This window comes from Gossypium arboreum, chromosome 13 (assembly GCF_025698485.1).
Source record: "Gossypium arboreum isolate Shixiya-1 chromosome 13, ASM2569848v2, whole genome shotgun sequence".
In the NCBI taxonomy this organism is placed as follows: Eukaryota; Viridiplantae; Streptophyta; class Magnoliopsida; order Malvales; family Malvaceae; genus Gossypium; species Gossypium arboreum.
The window spans coordinates 84665282-84679293 of record NC_069082.1 but is presented as its reverse complement, the minus strand read 5'-3'; the positions used below and the strand labels follow the sequence as shown (position 1 = coordinate 84679293).

At 33.2% G+C, this 14012-nt stretch overlaps 2 protein-coding genes across 2 annotated transcripts; one reads left to right on the top strand and one right to left on the bottom strand.

The window, feature by feature from the left end:
• Window positions 1–350: 350 nt before the first annotated feature.
• LOC108461588 (uncharacterized) lies at window positions 351–3742 on the top strand. Its single transcript, XM_017761473.2, has 4 exons — window positions 351–786; window positions 925–1119; window positions 2636–2817; window positions 3189–3742. Exons 1-4 carry the CDS (start codon window positions 486–488, stop codon window positions 3504–3506), a joined length of 996 nt encoding a protein of 331 aa, XP_017616962.1. The 5' UTR covers window positions 351–485; the 3' UTR covers window positions 3507–3742.
• A 1161-nt stretch (window positions 3743–4903) lies between these two features.
• LOC108464468 (GDP-mannose 3,5-epimerase 2) lies at window positions 4904–7859 on the bottom strand. Its single transcript, XM_017764784.2, has 7 exons — window positions 7711–7859; window positions 6503–6913; window positions 6328–6421; window positions 6096–6225; window positions 5884–6016; window positions 5364–5571; window positions 4904–5270 (listed from the first exon to the last, which is right to left on the bottom strand). Exons 2-7 carry the CDS (start codon window positions 6910–6912, stop codon window positions 5115–5117), a joined length of 1131 nt encoding a protein of 376 aa, XP_017620273.1. The 5' UTR covers window position 6913; window positions 7711–7859; the 3' UTR covers window positions 4904–5114.
• Between the last annotated feature and the right edge of the window lie 6153 nt (window positions 7860–14012).

Below are 14012 nucleotides of genomic sequence, written 5' to 3'. Positions count from 1 at the left end.
TTATTAATTTTAGGGTAATTGATTGGAGACCTAAAAGATTGGACTTTATACCAACATGGGTCCAATAAAATTTTAACGCTCATAAGAAAAATCAATGCCTAAAACCGCGTAAACCCATTGACTTTGGAAGCCTCCCCTTACTTTTTTACCCTTTTCTTCCTTTGTAAATTACAATAAATAAGATTGAAAATAAATACATCAACATGTCCACTATCACTATTATATTTGCTTTATGATTTTTTTCTTTTTTTGTGTCAATGATTCTTTTATGATTTTATTTTCAATAAAAATGAATAATAAAATCCAATAAATTGAATAATAAAAGAGGGCATTGCTGATATTTTTGGCAAAGTACAAGTCCTAAACCATAATCCCAAACTCAAACTATAAAAACAAAAAGGGAAAAACCTTTCCATCAAAGAAAAACACACACACAAAACCTTGTCCGAAACTAAAACTCTCCCAAAGTCTCCTTCTGTCTTACAATGTCTGAATCAGGCTTAACGGTGCTTGACGGAACCCATCTCCGATCATTCAATCCCTCTTTACCTGAACTTAACGGCTCCGTCAGTGGAGCTCAACTCCTTGAAATCGCCGACTCCAAAGCCTCCACCTCTCTCTTTGGCCTCTCATTGCCTCAAAACCTTAAGGCTTCCGCTCTTTCTCGTGTCATCGCGGGACCTGGTGATCATGCTGACGTCACTTTCCGGCAAACAGAGCTCGAAAAAGATAAAGCATCCAAGTTTCTCTCTGATTACATCTCTGCCATTGCTGATGAGTTGAAAGGTAAAGGAGGATTAAGTCAATTTTGATTACTTAATAGTTAAGATTTAAAAAAAAAAACGAACCTTAAACTTTTTATTGATTTTTTTATCTGGGTTATTTTGATTTAAATTATTCCTTTTTTTTGGTTGATTTGCTTAGATGATCCATTAGTGGTGTCAATACTGGATGGGAATACTTTGAAGATGTTTTTGGAGGATGAAGATGATTATGCTATGTTAGCAGAGAATTTGTTTACTGATATGGATATAGAAGATAAAGGGAAGATTTGCAAGAATGAGCTGAGAAATGCACTTGTTCATATGGGTGTTGAAATGGGGATCCCTCCTTTTTCAGGTTCCTCTTCCCATTTCCAAATCATTTTTTCTTATGTTGTTTTGATGTATCAATTTGTCTTTTCAACTTTTGATATGGTGATCCTATTGAATGCACATGGTGAAACTCATTTATAGATCAATAAGGTCTTTCTTTGATCACTTCCTTGCACCCTCTTGTGTCCGACCGCATCATCCGTCATTTTAGATGGAATGTTTGACACCGTAAGTTCACCACCAGAATGAGATGCTACGTGGGAATTGGACTTCTTACACGTTATGAAGTTTTCATGCAGCAAAAACTCGAACATCGTATTCATGGATTTAACTCAGTTCATGTATACAAGAGTCATTTATGGATCAAATGAGGTCTGTGATCTCTTCCCTGTGTCCACTTGTGCCCATTACCCATCACTTTTTAACCATAAATTGAACAACATAATGACAATTGCTATGAGAAAAGGATTACTTACACATTTTGAAGTGTTTATGCAAAAAAAAAAAAAAAAAAATGGAGCTTAATGTTCATTGATTTAACTTGGTTCAAGCGCATGGGTTCTGTCTGGCATCATCATTATGACTAAAAGTTCAGACATGAAAGTCTCTTGCTGTCCTTCTCTTTCTTTCCTTTCTGAGATGTTATTGCCTTTGCAATTAGGCAAAAAATTAAATAAGAAGTGCATGTCCCGTTTCGGTGGGTGACTCTCCTAGTATTGGAATCTTATTTATGTCTATTGGGAGATAATAAGTATTTAGAATATTAATTCTTGACTTCATTCAATAATCAAAAGCTTAGATTAGATTCAATCATTTCCTTTATAATGTTGGAGTTGTCAGTCTATTGTATATTACGTATCACATTGTGTCAAATTACCGTTATTGAGTTCTCTTAATGTTCTTGCATGGGTGTGTTGTGGTATTTCACTTTGCTATGGTAGCACCAATACACTATAGAAAATCTGCATTCTAACTGGAATGTATGATTAATGATAGCATATCATTATGTAAATCCATGGCAAGCAAGCACCTTCCCCATTATCAATCTCTTTAGAAAGCCCCTTAATGAATCTTGCGTGAATGGCTTATGAATGTTTGATGTTTCCCTTTACTTTTGCCCGATTGATTAGCCTTAGCAAAACCCTGATAAAAACCATGATCCTAACTCGAATGAATGATGAATGATTGCAACTTGCTGTGTAAATCAGTGAGAAAGCACGCATTCATTCTAGAGCAGCCGGACCAACTGGCAGTAGTAGCGCATGAGAGATGCCTTTAGTCAAATAGCTTGTAAAACAAGTACTAATTAGCGGTTTTCCTGTGGGTTTGTCAGTTTCCATGCTGTAACAGATAGTGTGATTCAAGGAGATTTTCAAGTACGAAGTTAACATTTTATGTTAAACTCCAAAGCAAGAATCTTATTCTGTTCAGCATTACAATTGCATTTTCTAATCCAGTGTTTAAAGATATGTTATCAATCGTCATTCATTGATGTCATAAAATTCTAATCTTTGTGTTCGTTTCGAATGTTGTTTGGACAGAATTTCCTCTGCTAAATGACATATTAAAAAAGCATGGGGACGAGGGGGAAGAAGAACTGGGCCAAGCACAATTTGCTGAATTACTTCAGCCAATTCTGCAGGAAACAGCTGATGCATTGTCTGAAAACCATGTTGTTATCATACATAATGTCAAGGTTGTCAATGGTTCTAAGCTAAGAAAGGTAGATCATGAACTCGATCTTTTCTTTGTTATATTTGTAATAATACAGAGATTGAAGAGCATATACTTTTTTGAAATTCTTCATGTAATTACTACTTCAACATTTTTTATCATTTCCAATTGGGTAAAAAAGAAGAAGAGGTTTTTCATAAAGTGGGAAGAAAATTGAACATACTTGTATTCAGCACTTACACTCGAGTCCAAATAACATAAGAGTGGAAAAACTTGGTTATAATTTTGGAAACCTTAGAATGTGAATGATTAATATAATTGATCCCGTTTAGTAGGAGAATTGATAGGTAATTATTGTTAGGAATTATCAAGTTGTCGAACACAAGGGTGAATTCTGATGTCTAAGTTTACAAATTGCAGCTCTTGGCAGACGAGAAGCAATTCGACAATGTTGTAGAGAGAGTTTTGCAGGAAACAAAGAGCGGAAAAGATGGGCTGCAGAAGACAACAGAGCTAATCAGGAGTTTCTTCGAGAAACTTGGAAAGAATTTCGGCTTGCCACCATCAGAATCTAATGACGCTGTGATTCTTCTCTACGATGCAGTCTTTTCTGAAGTAGAAAATGAGAAGAGTGTTGTGAAAGCGGACAATGAATTCAGGGAATACATGAAAGACGTCCTCAAGAAGTTTGCAGAAAAGCTTGAAGATAATCCCATCTATTGTGACCTTGATGATTAAGGGAGTGATTTAACAATGGATCCAGTTCTTCGGGTGATGGAGGCTGTTCATATTTATCCGGCATTTGCTCCTCCCCACTGGGATTCTTATGTTTATAATTATATGCTTAAATATATTGTATGTATACCTGATGATGAGGTCTATGTTGCGTCTTTGATTCACAAACTAGCTTTACCTTCACGGCTAAATCACATTACAGCAGTATAAATAATGATTTCATGGCTATTTCGGATTTACCATGGTCTTGATTAAGTGTCAAAAGGTGTACAGGTGATAACTGGTGAAAAACACAGATTGGCATCACTACTCATCAATAGCAATGATGATACTATAATTTTAAAAGTGGAAAACACAAATTTGAATCAACTTTCAGTTTGTTTTTGTTAAGCTAGATAATAAGAGGCAAAAAGGAGTATTGAAAGGAACAGCACATGGTGGTTTGATGTTTGCGCCTCCACAAATGGTGGGGCTCAGATCAAGCCAATTGCTCAATGCTCTATCATTTTCTGAAAAAAAAAGGCAATGTTACCACATAAACGAGATAGCCTAGGGTTCAGTTTTTGTTGTGGAGTTGAGCTTTTTCAATATAGCCACGTCTGGTATAATCCTCGGCAAGATTTGAGCCACAGATTCTGATGGTTTAATGGAGCTATCAAGGTCACCATCTAGAATTAAAAGAGGTTTTCAAATCATTGACAATAAATACCAGCCCCAGATTTGACCCCAAAAGGTTGAAAAAGTTGCCAGGATGCCCTATCTTACGCCTACTTGAATGAGTGTTGGTTTGGTTTTTTTCTCTTTTAAGATGTAAAGTAATTTAACAGGTTGGTAAATTGAGGATTTTTTATTAAATGGTAGGTAGCAAACACATGATATTTAATGTACAAAGGGAAGTAGATAATGTTTTTATTTGGTAGAAGCAATTTTGAAAGGTGCAGGACAGTTCCAAATTATAAGGATTAGAATTTTTAGATAATTTTATATGAATTGTTTTCAATTTTTACCCATTTTTTAATAGCTTAGATGATTTGGAGCCTACATTAGTCCATTGAGAGTGATTCCATCTTCCATTACTTTGCTATTTTGTGAATTCATATTCTTGGTGCATTTTTTGTTGCAATTCTTCATTTAACACAAAAACTTCAATAAAAGTTTTGAGTAAAATGAAAAAGAATGATGATTCAGAATATTATGAGAGAATATCCTCACATGAAGGTGATGGTTTGGTAACAAATTCTATGAATTACAATACCCCATAGCAGGAACCATTCAAGGGACCACCAATGAATAATCCATCAGTTGGTATGAACAAAAGGAAAAGCAACATGCACTGGCATTTAGATAACAACAGATCAGTTTGGTATATACCCATCGGTTCATACGAAGGTGAGAAGACATTAGGAATCGAAATGGCATTTATTTAAGCCTTGCATATCATCTTACAACAGCAGCTTATCATGGAAAGCTAACTTCGAATACAACCCCCTTTAAACAACAGTACACACACTACAATACCAAAATTAAATACAAAACCTGAAACTGGTTGATGCATTTCCCCCATCTGCCAACAAAACTTGGCTTTAAAGCAACTACACGACCTTTACTTCTTCATTCTTTGCCATCGGCTGCACGAAGTGAGCCCAGCTGGACTGGTGCTTGAGTTCCGACGACCTTGGATGACCCATAGACAGATAGGTCTATGCCTTGAGCCTTCTCTTTCTCAATTTGTTCCTTGATCCAGAAGTAAGTAATTCTCAGCCCATCCTACAAAGCAGAGTATAATAAATATTCGCCATAAGTGAACCACAACGTTTGCTCAAGTCATGATAATCGTGAGCAATAACGGAATTCAGTTACCTTCAACCTCATTGTAGGAGCCCAACCAAGTTTTTCTTTGATCAACGTATTGTCTGAATTACGACCACGGACACCCTCTGGGCCAGGAATATGATGGATTGGAAGATTTTTATCCTCAAAGCTAAGAACAATCTCTGCCATCTCATTCATGCTGACCATCTCATCACTTCCAATGTTCACAGGTTCGCGGAAATCTGACTTTGTCAATCTGAAGACATTAATTTAAAGAAGGTTAATCACTAAGAAGCTTCTTTCCACTATCAAAAATAGAATCGAGCCAAAATCCATCAGTTTTTCAGCTAAAACATCCCACGCTATAAACATTAGAAAATTGTGGCTAGAAACACATCATACAAATGACATATTCCTTTCTTAGTTTTAGTATAAGCCAATCCATGCAGACCAAACATTTATTAAAACCGAAACATTCATGGCATGTTCCTTTGAGCTTTCCCTTAAAATTGTTGCCTAAAGTATGAGTTTTGGCTGGAGGTGATAAAAAAAGAATGCTAAATTTTACCTAAGTACACCTTCGACACATTCATCAATGAAGGTGAAAGATCGGGTCTGAAGACCGTCTCCCCACATCTCAAACTTGTCAATGGAAGTAATAGCTTTCCTGCAAAAGGCAGCTGGAGCCTTCTCCCTTCCACCTATAAAATGGATAGACGAATTTAGCATGTCCCGTAAGCAACAAAATACATAAGCACTAACAAAAAGTAATGAATTTACCTTTCCATGTTCCAAAAGGACCATAAATGTTGTGAAACCTTCCAATACGACACTCGATTCCAAAATCTTTGGTGTAGTGCTTGCACAACTCCTCGGTTGCAAGCTTTTCCAAGCCATAAGCATCTTGAGGCTAAAACCAAAATTTTAGAAAGTGAAAAATCAGTAATTACATCATACTGATCAATCAAGCATAAGGTTACCGGATAGTTGTTAATGACCACGAGTCACTAACCTCAGCAGGCCAGGCATCGGATTCTTTCAGGCTCACATTAGTGTCCAACTGCTTAAATTCAGGGTAGATACAAGCACTCGAGGCATAGAAAAACCTAAACAAACCAAGATATCGAGTTTAAACCAACTATTGCAATGAATAAAAGGTAAACACATAATGCACCAACCCAACAAACCTCTTAACTCCACTAATCCTAGCAGCCTCAAGCATGTTGAAACTGATCATAGTGTTGTTGTACATAATGACAGAGTGGTTTGACTGAATGAAACCCATCCCACCCATATCGGCAGCGAGGTTGAAGACATGGTCCACTCCTTTGGAAACTTTCAAGCAATTCTCCATGACTCGAAGATCAACGAGGTGGAATTCATTACAAAACATATCTTCTGTCATGTGCTCGTTCTTCTTCCAGTCAGAAGCAATGATGTAATGGCCTTCACTCTTCAGACGTCGAGCAATGTGCGAAGCAATGAACCCGCCGGCACCAGTGATGGAAATCCGGAGTTTCTGAGATGGCCAGTAAGGCTCCCTCTCCAGAGCATCATAGGTGTAAGCACCATAGCTGGTTCCGTCAGTACTGCCCATCCTGTATATACTCCATTACTTACAACTTATATGCTTGAAACTTAAGAACTTGAAGCAAGAAATCAACAAGTTGAAAATGCTACAACTTTACAATTTTAAAAGAGTAAAGAATCTTCAAGTTTGGGGAGGCGGGGGATAAGTATATTAACGAAACCATAAATAAGTAATACTCCCCAAAGATAAAGATAAGTCTTTTTTTTTTTTTTTGGTGAATAAATCCAAGTGATAAAGTTTAAGAATACAAAAATTCAAGCTTTCATATAGCAGCGAAAGGCATATATGTATTCCTTTAGCTAGTAAAGTCAAACTGGATAAAGAAATTTATATTAGCAAACCATATAATTATAAATAAAAAAGTCCTAATTCAGAATAAAAGTGTAGCAAACAAATCACTGCAATCCTCCAAAGTTCAAAAAGGAAGAAAAAAAAAAGCACATCTTGACAAGCAAATATTTTCATTTTGGGGTAAAGCAATACACGGCTGCGATTAAATCATATAATTTTCTCAAATTCTAAATTCTGCGTAGAAGTGGAAAACCGAACACAAATGTTAAAAGAATACAAATGAAATTCTTTAGCTTCAAAGAATGGAAGTAGAGAATCCAAAAATGTGAAGCAGAGGGCGAATGAAAATGAAATTTAAAACAAACCAAGAAAAATTAAAAGCCATAAAATAATGACAATAACCATTTAGACACAATAAAGTATTGGGGGGGTGGGGGAACAAAAACTTCAAAACCAGAGCACTGAAGCAGTACATGGAAGAGAAAGCAAGGAAAACCCAAGAAAGAAATTTACCTGAAAAAGACTTAAAAGTTGAGAACTTTGACGAGAAAAAATAATGGAAGAAGGAAAGGAAGCAAATTCAGAAATAAAGATGAAAGGGTATGGATTGTGAAGCTTGTAATGCTCTGCTTTCTATATATAGATGGAGCCAGTAAGGTGGGAGAAAGTCACAAAAGCTACTATTTTTATTTATTTATTTATTTATTTATTTATTTTATGCTTAGCCTAGCTTTTTTTTTTCTTTTTCAATATGTTTTAGAAAGATTTGGCGACAGAAATTTGATGTTTTTATTGGGTTTTTTTTTTTGAGAAATTAACAATGATGAAAGAGGAATAATTTTATATAATATATAAAATTAGTTTCTTTCCGTTAAAAATAAAAATAAATTAGTATTATTTAAATAAATTTATATATTTATATAGATTTTAAAATTAAAATTAAAATTTTAAACAAAATTAAAATTAAATTATAGTGATAATTTTTAAAAATATAATGATAAAAATTTTAAATAGTAAGATAAATATTTATTTATCTTAATGATAATTAATTAATATTTATAATTATTATTTACTTTACCACAACTATATTTTTTCCTTAAGTAAATTTTTAGTTAAAATTTCCAGAATTTATCTAACCCTTTTAAATTTGTTTAAAATCTTACATTTTATTTATTTAAAATTGTTAAAAATAATTATTATTTAAAATTTTTATAATATTTTATAATTGTTTTATAATTGTGTATAAATTTTATAATGAATAACTTTAATCTATTTTATAAATTTTATAGTTCAAAATGTTATATTCTAAATATTAAGCCTTAATTCAGTTGATATCTCGTATTGTTGGGAATATAGGAGAATATGGTTTCAAGTGCATTTGTTCTCCTATTTAAGAGTTTGAATAAAATTATATTAAATAAATGATAAATAACATTAGAAACAATTGAATATTTTAAGATTTAACATATTAGCTGAATTTCTCTTACTTAAAATCATTTAAATGATCAAATAAGATATTTTAAATGCATTATTCTTTAATAAATATATAGGGATTTTACGTTGATTTTAAATTATTTGAAAAATACACCAAAAAATTTATTTGATAAAGGTTAATAAAATTAAATGTATTTAATATATTGCATTAATAGTATAAAATTTATGTAGAAATTATAATATGAATTAAAAATAATTACTATGTCAGATAATATTATTAAATATTTTGAATATAATTTATTGACTTAAAAATTGTAATATTAATAAAATATTTTTAAGATAAAAACATCAATATTTATCAAATTTTGTTAAAATAATGTTTGAAATTCATTTGATTAGGTAAAAATATAATATTTTGAATTTTTTTGGATAATTAAACACTAATTTAAAATAATATTAATTTAAATTGAAAGAAATCACTACATAAGAATATATAATAATAATATGCCAACTATTTCACTATCATGAAAGAAATCACTACATCGAATATAGCTGTTTAAAAAAATAATGAACATAAAATATACAAAAATATTGTGTTATATATATAGCTGACCTTGACCTCGATAACTTCACATTATTCTTCACAAACCTTACGATGTATTCATAGATAACCTAATACGTACCTCTCGATGAAGCTAACAACACGGCGAATCTTGAGTTCATTTATGTTGGACATTTTCATTAAGACTACATATGTATAAATTATTTAAATTTTATAAGTTAATTATAATCTATTAAATTCAAAATTTTAAACTATTTTGTAGTAATTTTTATTTATATTATTTTTAAAAATGTTGTTTTCTTATGTTTTTTAAAAATAGAAAATGAAATGTAAAAATCGAGGGCCCCACTTGAATAAATATAGGTATATACCTTATTATATTAAATATATAAGATATTAAAAGAACTTTATGAAAATTTCAAATTCTAAACAAAGTAGCATATTTTCTGTTTGTCCTTTTATTTTAATATAAATTTATTTCTATAAAAATTATGAATTTGTTAAATATACATAGATTGCTGGCCTATGTATATACTTGGAGAGAAATGTGACAATATTCTTCCTCTATAATTTTTTTTATATTTTAAATTATAAAAAAACAAAAAACCCATATAATTCCAAATTAAAGAAATGATTATTTCCTTTTTTTAGGGAAAAACTTTTTTATGGTAATTAATTTTCGCTTACTAGAATAGATTTAACTATCCAATATATGATATTACCTTATTATATTTCCTTTACAAAACAAGAATTATTCTCTCTAGTCTTTAGTCTCTTTACAACTTATTTATTGTCGTTATTATAGCAACAACAAAAAATGTGAGTTTAAGCATGTTTAAGTGTGTATATCCTTTTTTTTCCAACTCTTAGTCTGCCTCTTGGCATACTCTCGTCTACCTCTAGACACGTCCTTGGTTTTTTGGTTTTATTACGTTGATTTTTATATTTTTTTAGCATTTCACCATGAGGGTTTCTCTGGTTTTCTTTGAGTTGAGTATATTGGTAGGATAGTGATCAAATCAAATGGAGAGGGGCATGGAGAACTTGAGTATTGATGATGGAGAAGAAGATGGGTAGAGTGTTGCTGGTGAGGAAGAAACTCAGAAATCGGCCAATGATTTGTGTCTTGTGGGTTGTTGTTTGACTGTTAGTGTGGTATATTTCCCACCTATGAGGAATACTATGGCTAACATTTGGCATCCTCCTAGATGGGTACAAATTTCAGATCTGAGGGAAACACTATCCTTTCAAGTTTTTCCACGAGGTAGATATTGCGTGAGCGGAAAATGGAGCCCCATGGACTTTTAATAATCAATTTTTAATCATTTATTGGTTGAAGAAAGATTAGGATCAGATGCAGATCCCTTTAGTGTTTGAGAATTTCTAGGTCCAAGTACTTGATTTGCCATCAGATTTCTATTCTGAAGTGATGGCAAGGCAATTTGGAAACTTTATTGGAAAATTTATTGAATATGATACAGAACAAGGGAATAGGGGAATGAAGAATATCTTGAAGATTCAGGTGTAATTGGATGTCTGAAATTCGCTAAAAAGGAAGAAGAAATTAATTTTATCACCATCAATGCATACATATGCTACTTTCTGAATATGAGAAATTAACTTTATTTTGTTTCATATGTGGTTTGCTAGGCCATAGTGATAGCTTTTGTCCTGTTTGATTCAATCATAAGGGAAAAGAAATGCAGTAAGGGTGGGATCGCTCTTTGTGTGCGCCACTGAGAAAGGCATCTGTTGACAATAGTATTTGGCTCCAAGAGGAAAGAGATGGTGGATTTTATGGGGAAAATATGGGAAAGCAAAATTTGAGGAGCAATCTTGGGGTAGATAAGAATAAAGATAATTGGCAGAAGATAAATCCTATTTTAGGATTTAATTTGGAGGGTTTATCTAGTCAACAGGAGTTTGGCAGAGAAGGAGTGGGTAGTGGGATAAGCTTAACGTCAATGGAACATGACTGTGAAGAAAACCCATTAGACAAAATGGAAGGAAAGAAGAGGCCTAGGTCTAAAAACATGAATTCCAAAGTTTCGAGTCCATTGAATCACATCAAAAATATTATTGAAGATGAAGATGTTCAAACTTGACAGATATCAGTGATTGCCTGTAGGCAAGCCGGTTAGACGCCATGAAAATGATCAGTTAGAACATTCGCAATTTAGGGAATCTGCAAACAGTGTATCAACTTCCACACATGTTGAAGATTAATCATCTCCAACTTGTCTTCTTTATAAAGAAAAAGCTTAATGCTGACAAGATAAAAAAATGTAAGGATGAGATGCGGTTATCATGTGGAATTGATGTGCCGGTAGAAGGAACGCGAGAGGGAGGGTTAAGTCTGGGATGGAAAGTTGGTTGTTTAGTTACTATTCATAGTTTCTCAAAAAACCATGTTGACGTTGAGATTCATGAGAGTCAAAAGAGTCTAGTTTAGGGATGGACAAGATTTTATAGAGCCCTTACAGAAATAGAGCAGGGTCTTGGAATTTATTAAAAAACCTTAGAAGATCCCAGAATTTACCATGGCTTGTAAGCAGGGATTTTAATAAAATTTTATTTGCATATGAGAAGAGTAGGGGTATTCCGAGGGAGGAAGGTCTAATGGAAGAATTCAAAAAAGTTTTGGAAGAATGTTATTTACAAGATATTGGTTTTGCGGGTCCTTGGTTCACATAGGAACGAGGAAATCTACTGGAGACTAATATTTGAGAATGACTTGATCGAGGTGTTGCGAAGGTAGAATGGGCACAATTATTTCCTAATGTTTCTCTAAAACACTTGCCTCATTCTTTCTCTAATCACTGTCTGCAACTTATTCAAACTTATCAATGGGAGTTTAGGGAGAGGAAAAAACAATTTAGGTTTGAGGGGTGGTGGAGCATGGAAGATTCCTGCAAACCCGAAATAAAGAAACTGTGGAAGAATAGTTTGAAAGATTTAACTGACATATTAAGGACAGTAAGTACGAGATTAAAGAACTGGACTGAAAGGGTGAAATCTAAAAGAGGTGAACTAACTAAGAAACTTGGTAAAAGGCTGGAGGAGTTAGATAATGAGGAGAGAACTGATGAGATGTTTGTATCACCCCATACCCGGCCTATAAGTTAAGACCAAGTCTGGAGACTATATCAATTTCTTTTAGAATAAACCAACCTTTAACTACTTGAAATTCAATTATCGGAAATCGTGTAATTAGTTAAATCAAACATAGAAATTAAGACTTTCAACACATAATCCAAAATAAACGTACAATAGCATAAGTTTATAAAAACAGTGAAATAACTAGAGAGGAAGGATCGAGCTCCTGCCATGCCGACCCACCTAAGTCTGTGGGTTACCTATAATCCAACAAACAGACTAAATGAGTTTATAATCCAACAAACAGACTAAATTCTCAATTAAACAATAATATAGCAGATGTGATTTCAGTTTGTCTTTAGTAAGTAAATTCTCATAATCGAATACAGAAGCAAAAATAGAGGATATCAGATACAATTATAGAATAGTTCAGATACAGATGCAGATTCCTACCCCCAACTACTACACACTGTCTTCGTCCATCCTTACACACCATATAGGGTATCAAGTAGCCATTCATCCCTATACACCATATAGTGACTATGTTTCACATTTCAGAATATTGCAGTCTAGCTGCCAGATCAGAATGTGATAACACACAAAGTCAAAGATATAAGTTTGGGCTTAGCCATTAAATTCAACAGATTATTAAACTGTCCACACTTCCTCCTTTTCATAATCCTGACCTAATGCAGATGCAGATATAACAAATTTCATGTTAACTATATATATAAAAATAATATATTATTCAGTAACAAACTGCCACATAACAACCTTATTGTCTAATTCAGATCATACAGACCTTACAGTAGGCCTACGTTTGATTCGAACGGTGATTATGACCCTAAGGTAAAATCCAAATTTTTTCCCACATGTTGTGTGGATTTACATGGCCTAGCACGCGCCTATGTGGCTCAAAACAATGAGTTACATGGCCTTGTGCATAATTTGGAACATGCCCGTGGTACTTAAAACCCAGAATTTCTCTCACATGACTTGGACACACACCCATGTCCTTAGTTTGTGTGCCTCTAATATGAAAATAATAAGTTACACGGCCTACCACAAGGGCTGACACATGACCATGTGGCGTCAACAACCATGTTTTTTGGCATACATAAATTACAAAAGTTCGGGTTTATGTTACACACTTGACACGATTTCAACGTAAAAGCAATCAAGATGAATCCAAAGCCTAAAAATGGCAATCCAAAGACCAATTACACAATTAATTTCAACGAAACACTAGAATTAACATGCAAAACCAAAACTTATATCACAAAGCTTTGACATAAAACCCCAACTTGAAATTCAACACTCACCTTGTACGAAATTGCGAAAAATGGAACTAGTGTGTTGGAGAAACGGTTCTCATAAGATCATCGCCTAAAAAGGAAGCCAATTGAACTCTTAAACATAAAATTCAAGCAAACCAAGAAAAAAACCAATTTCAACAAAAATGAAACAATAACAACCATCTAATGGAATTTCCACAACAAAAACGTATGTAGTTTACCTTTCAGTTGACAAACAACAGAATACACAACTTTCTTGAAAATAGAGCAGTAAAAAAAATTAATAATGGAACTTCATATGTTACGGACGAAGAAGAAAAATAAAAGAAAGAAAAAAAATAAAAGGATTTCAACTAACAAGAAAAACAAGAAGAAATGAAGAAACGTTTTGGTCCTATTTTAAGAAAATAAAATAAAAATAACAATAA

What these genes read in the sequence shown, in the direction of transcription:
- LOC108461588 (XM_017761473.2), top strand. Translation starts at nt 486, where the DNA reads ATGTCTGAATCAGGCTTAACGGTGCTTGACGGAACCCATCTCCGATCA. An exon ending in CATTGCTGATGAGTTGAAAG is followed by an intron (nt 787 to 924) that starts GTAAAGGAGGAT and finishes TGATTTGCTTAG; the next exon opens with ATGATCCATTAGTGGTGTCA. An exon ending in ATGGTTCTAAGCTAAGAAAG is followed by an intron (nt 2,818 to 3,188) that starts GTAGATCATGAA and finishes TACAAATTGCAG; the next exon opens with CTCTTGGCAGACGAGAAGCA.
- LOC108464468 (XM_017764784.2), bottom strand. Translation starts at nt 6,912, where the DNA reads ATGGGCAGTACTGACGGAACCAGCTATGGTGCTTACACCTATGATGCT. An exon ending in CCGATGCCTGGCCTGCTGAG is followed by an intron (nt 6,226 to 6,327) that starts GTTAGTGACTCG and finishes TTTTGGTTTTAG; the next exon opens with CCTCAAGATGCTTATGGCTT. An exon ending in TCCTTTTGGAACATGGAAAG is followed by an intron (nt 6,017 to 6,095) that starts GTAAATTCATTA and finishes TCCATTTTATAG; the next exon opens with GTGGAAGGGAGAAGGCTCCA.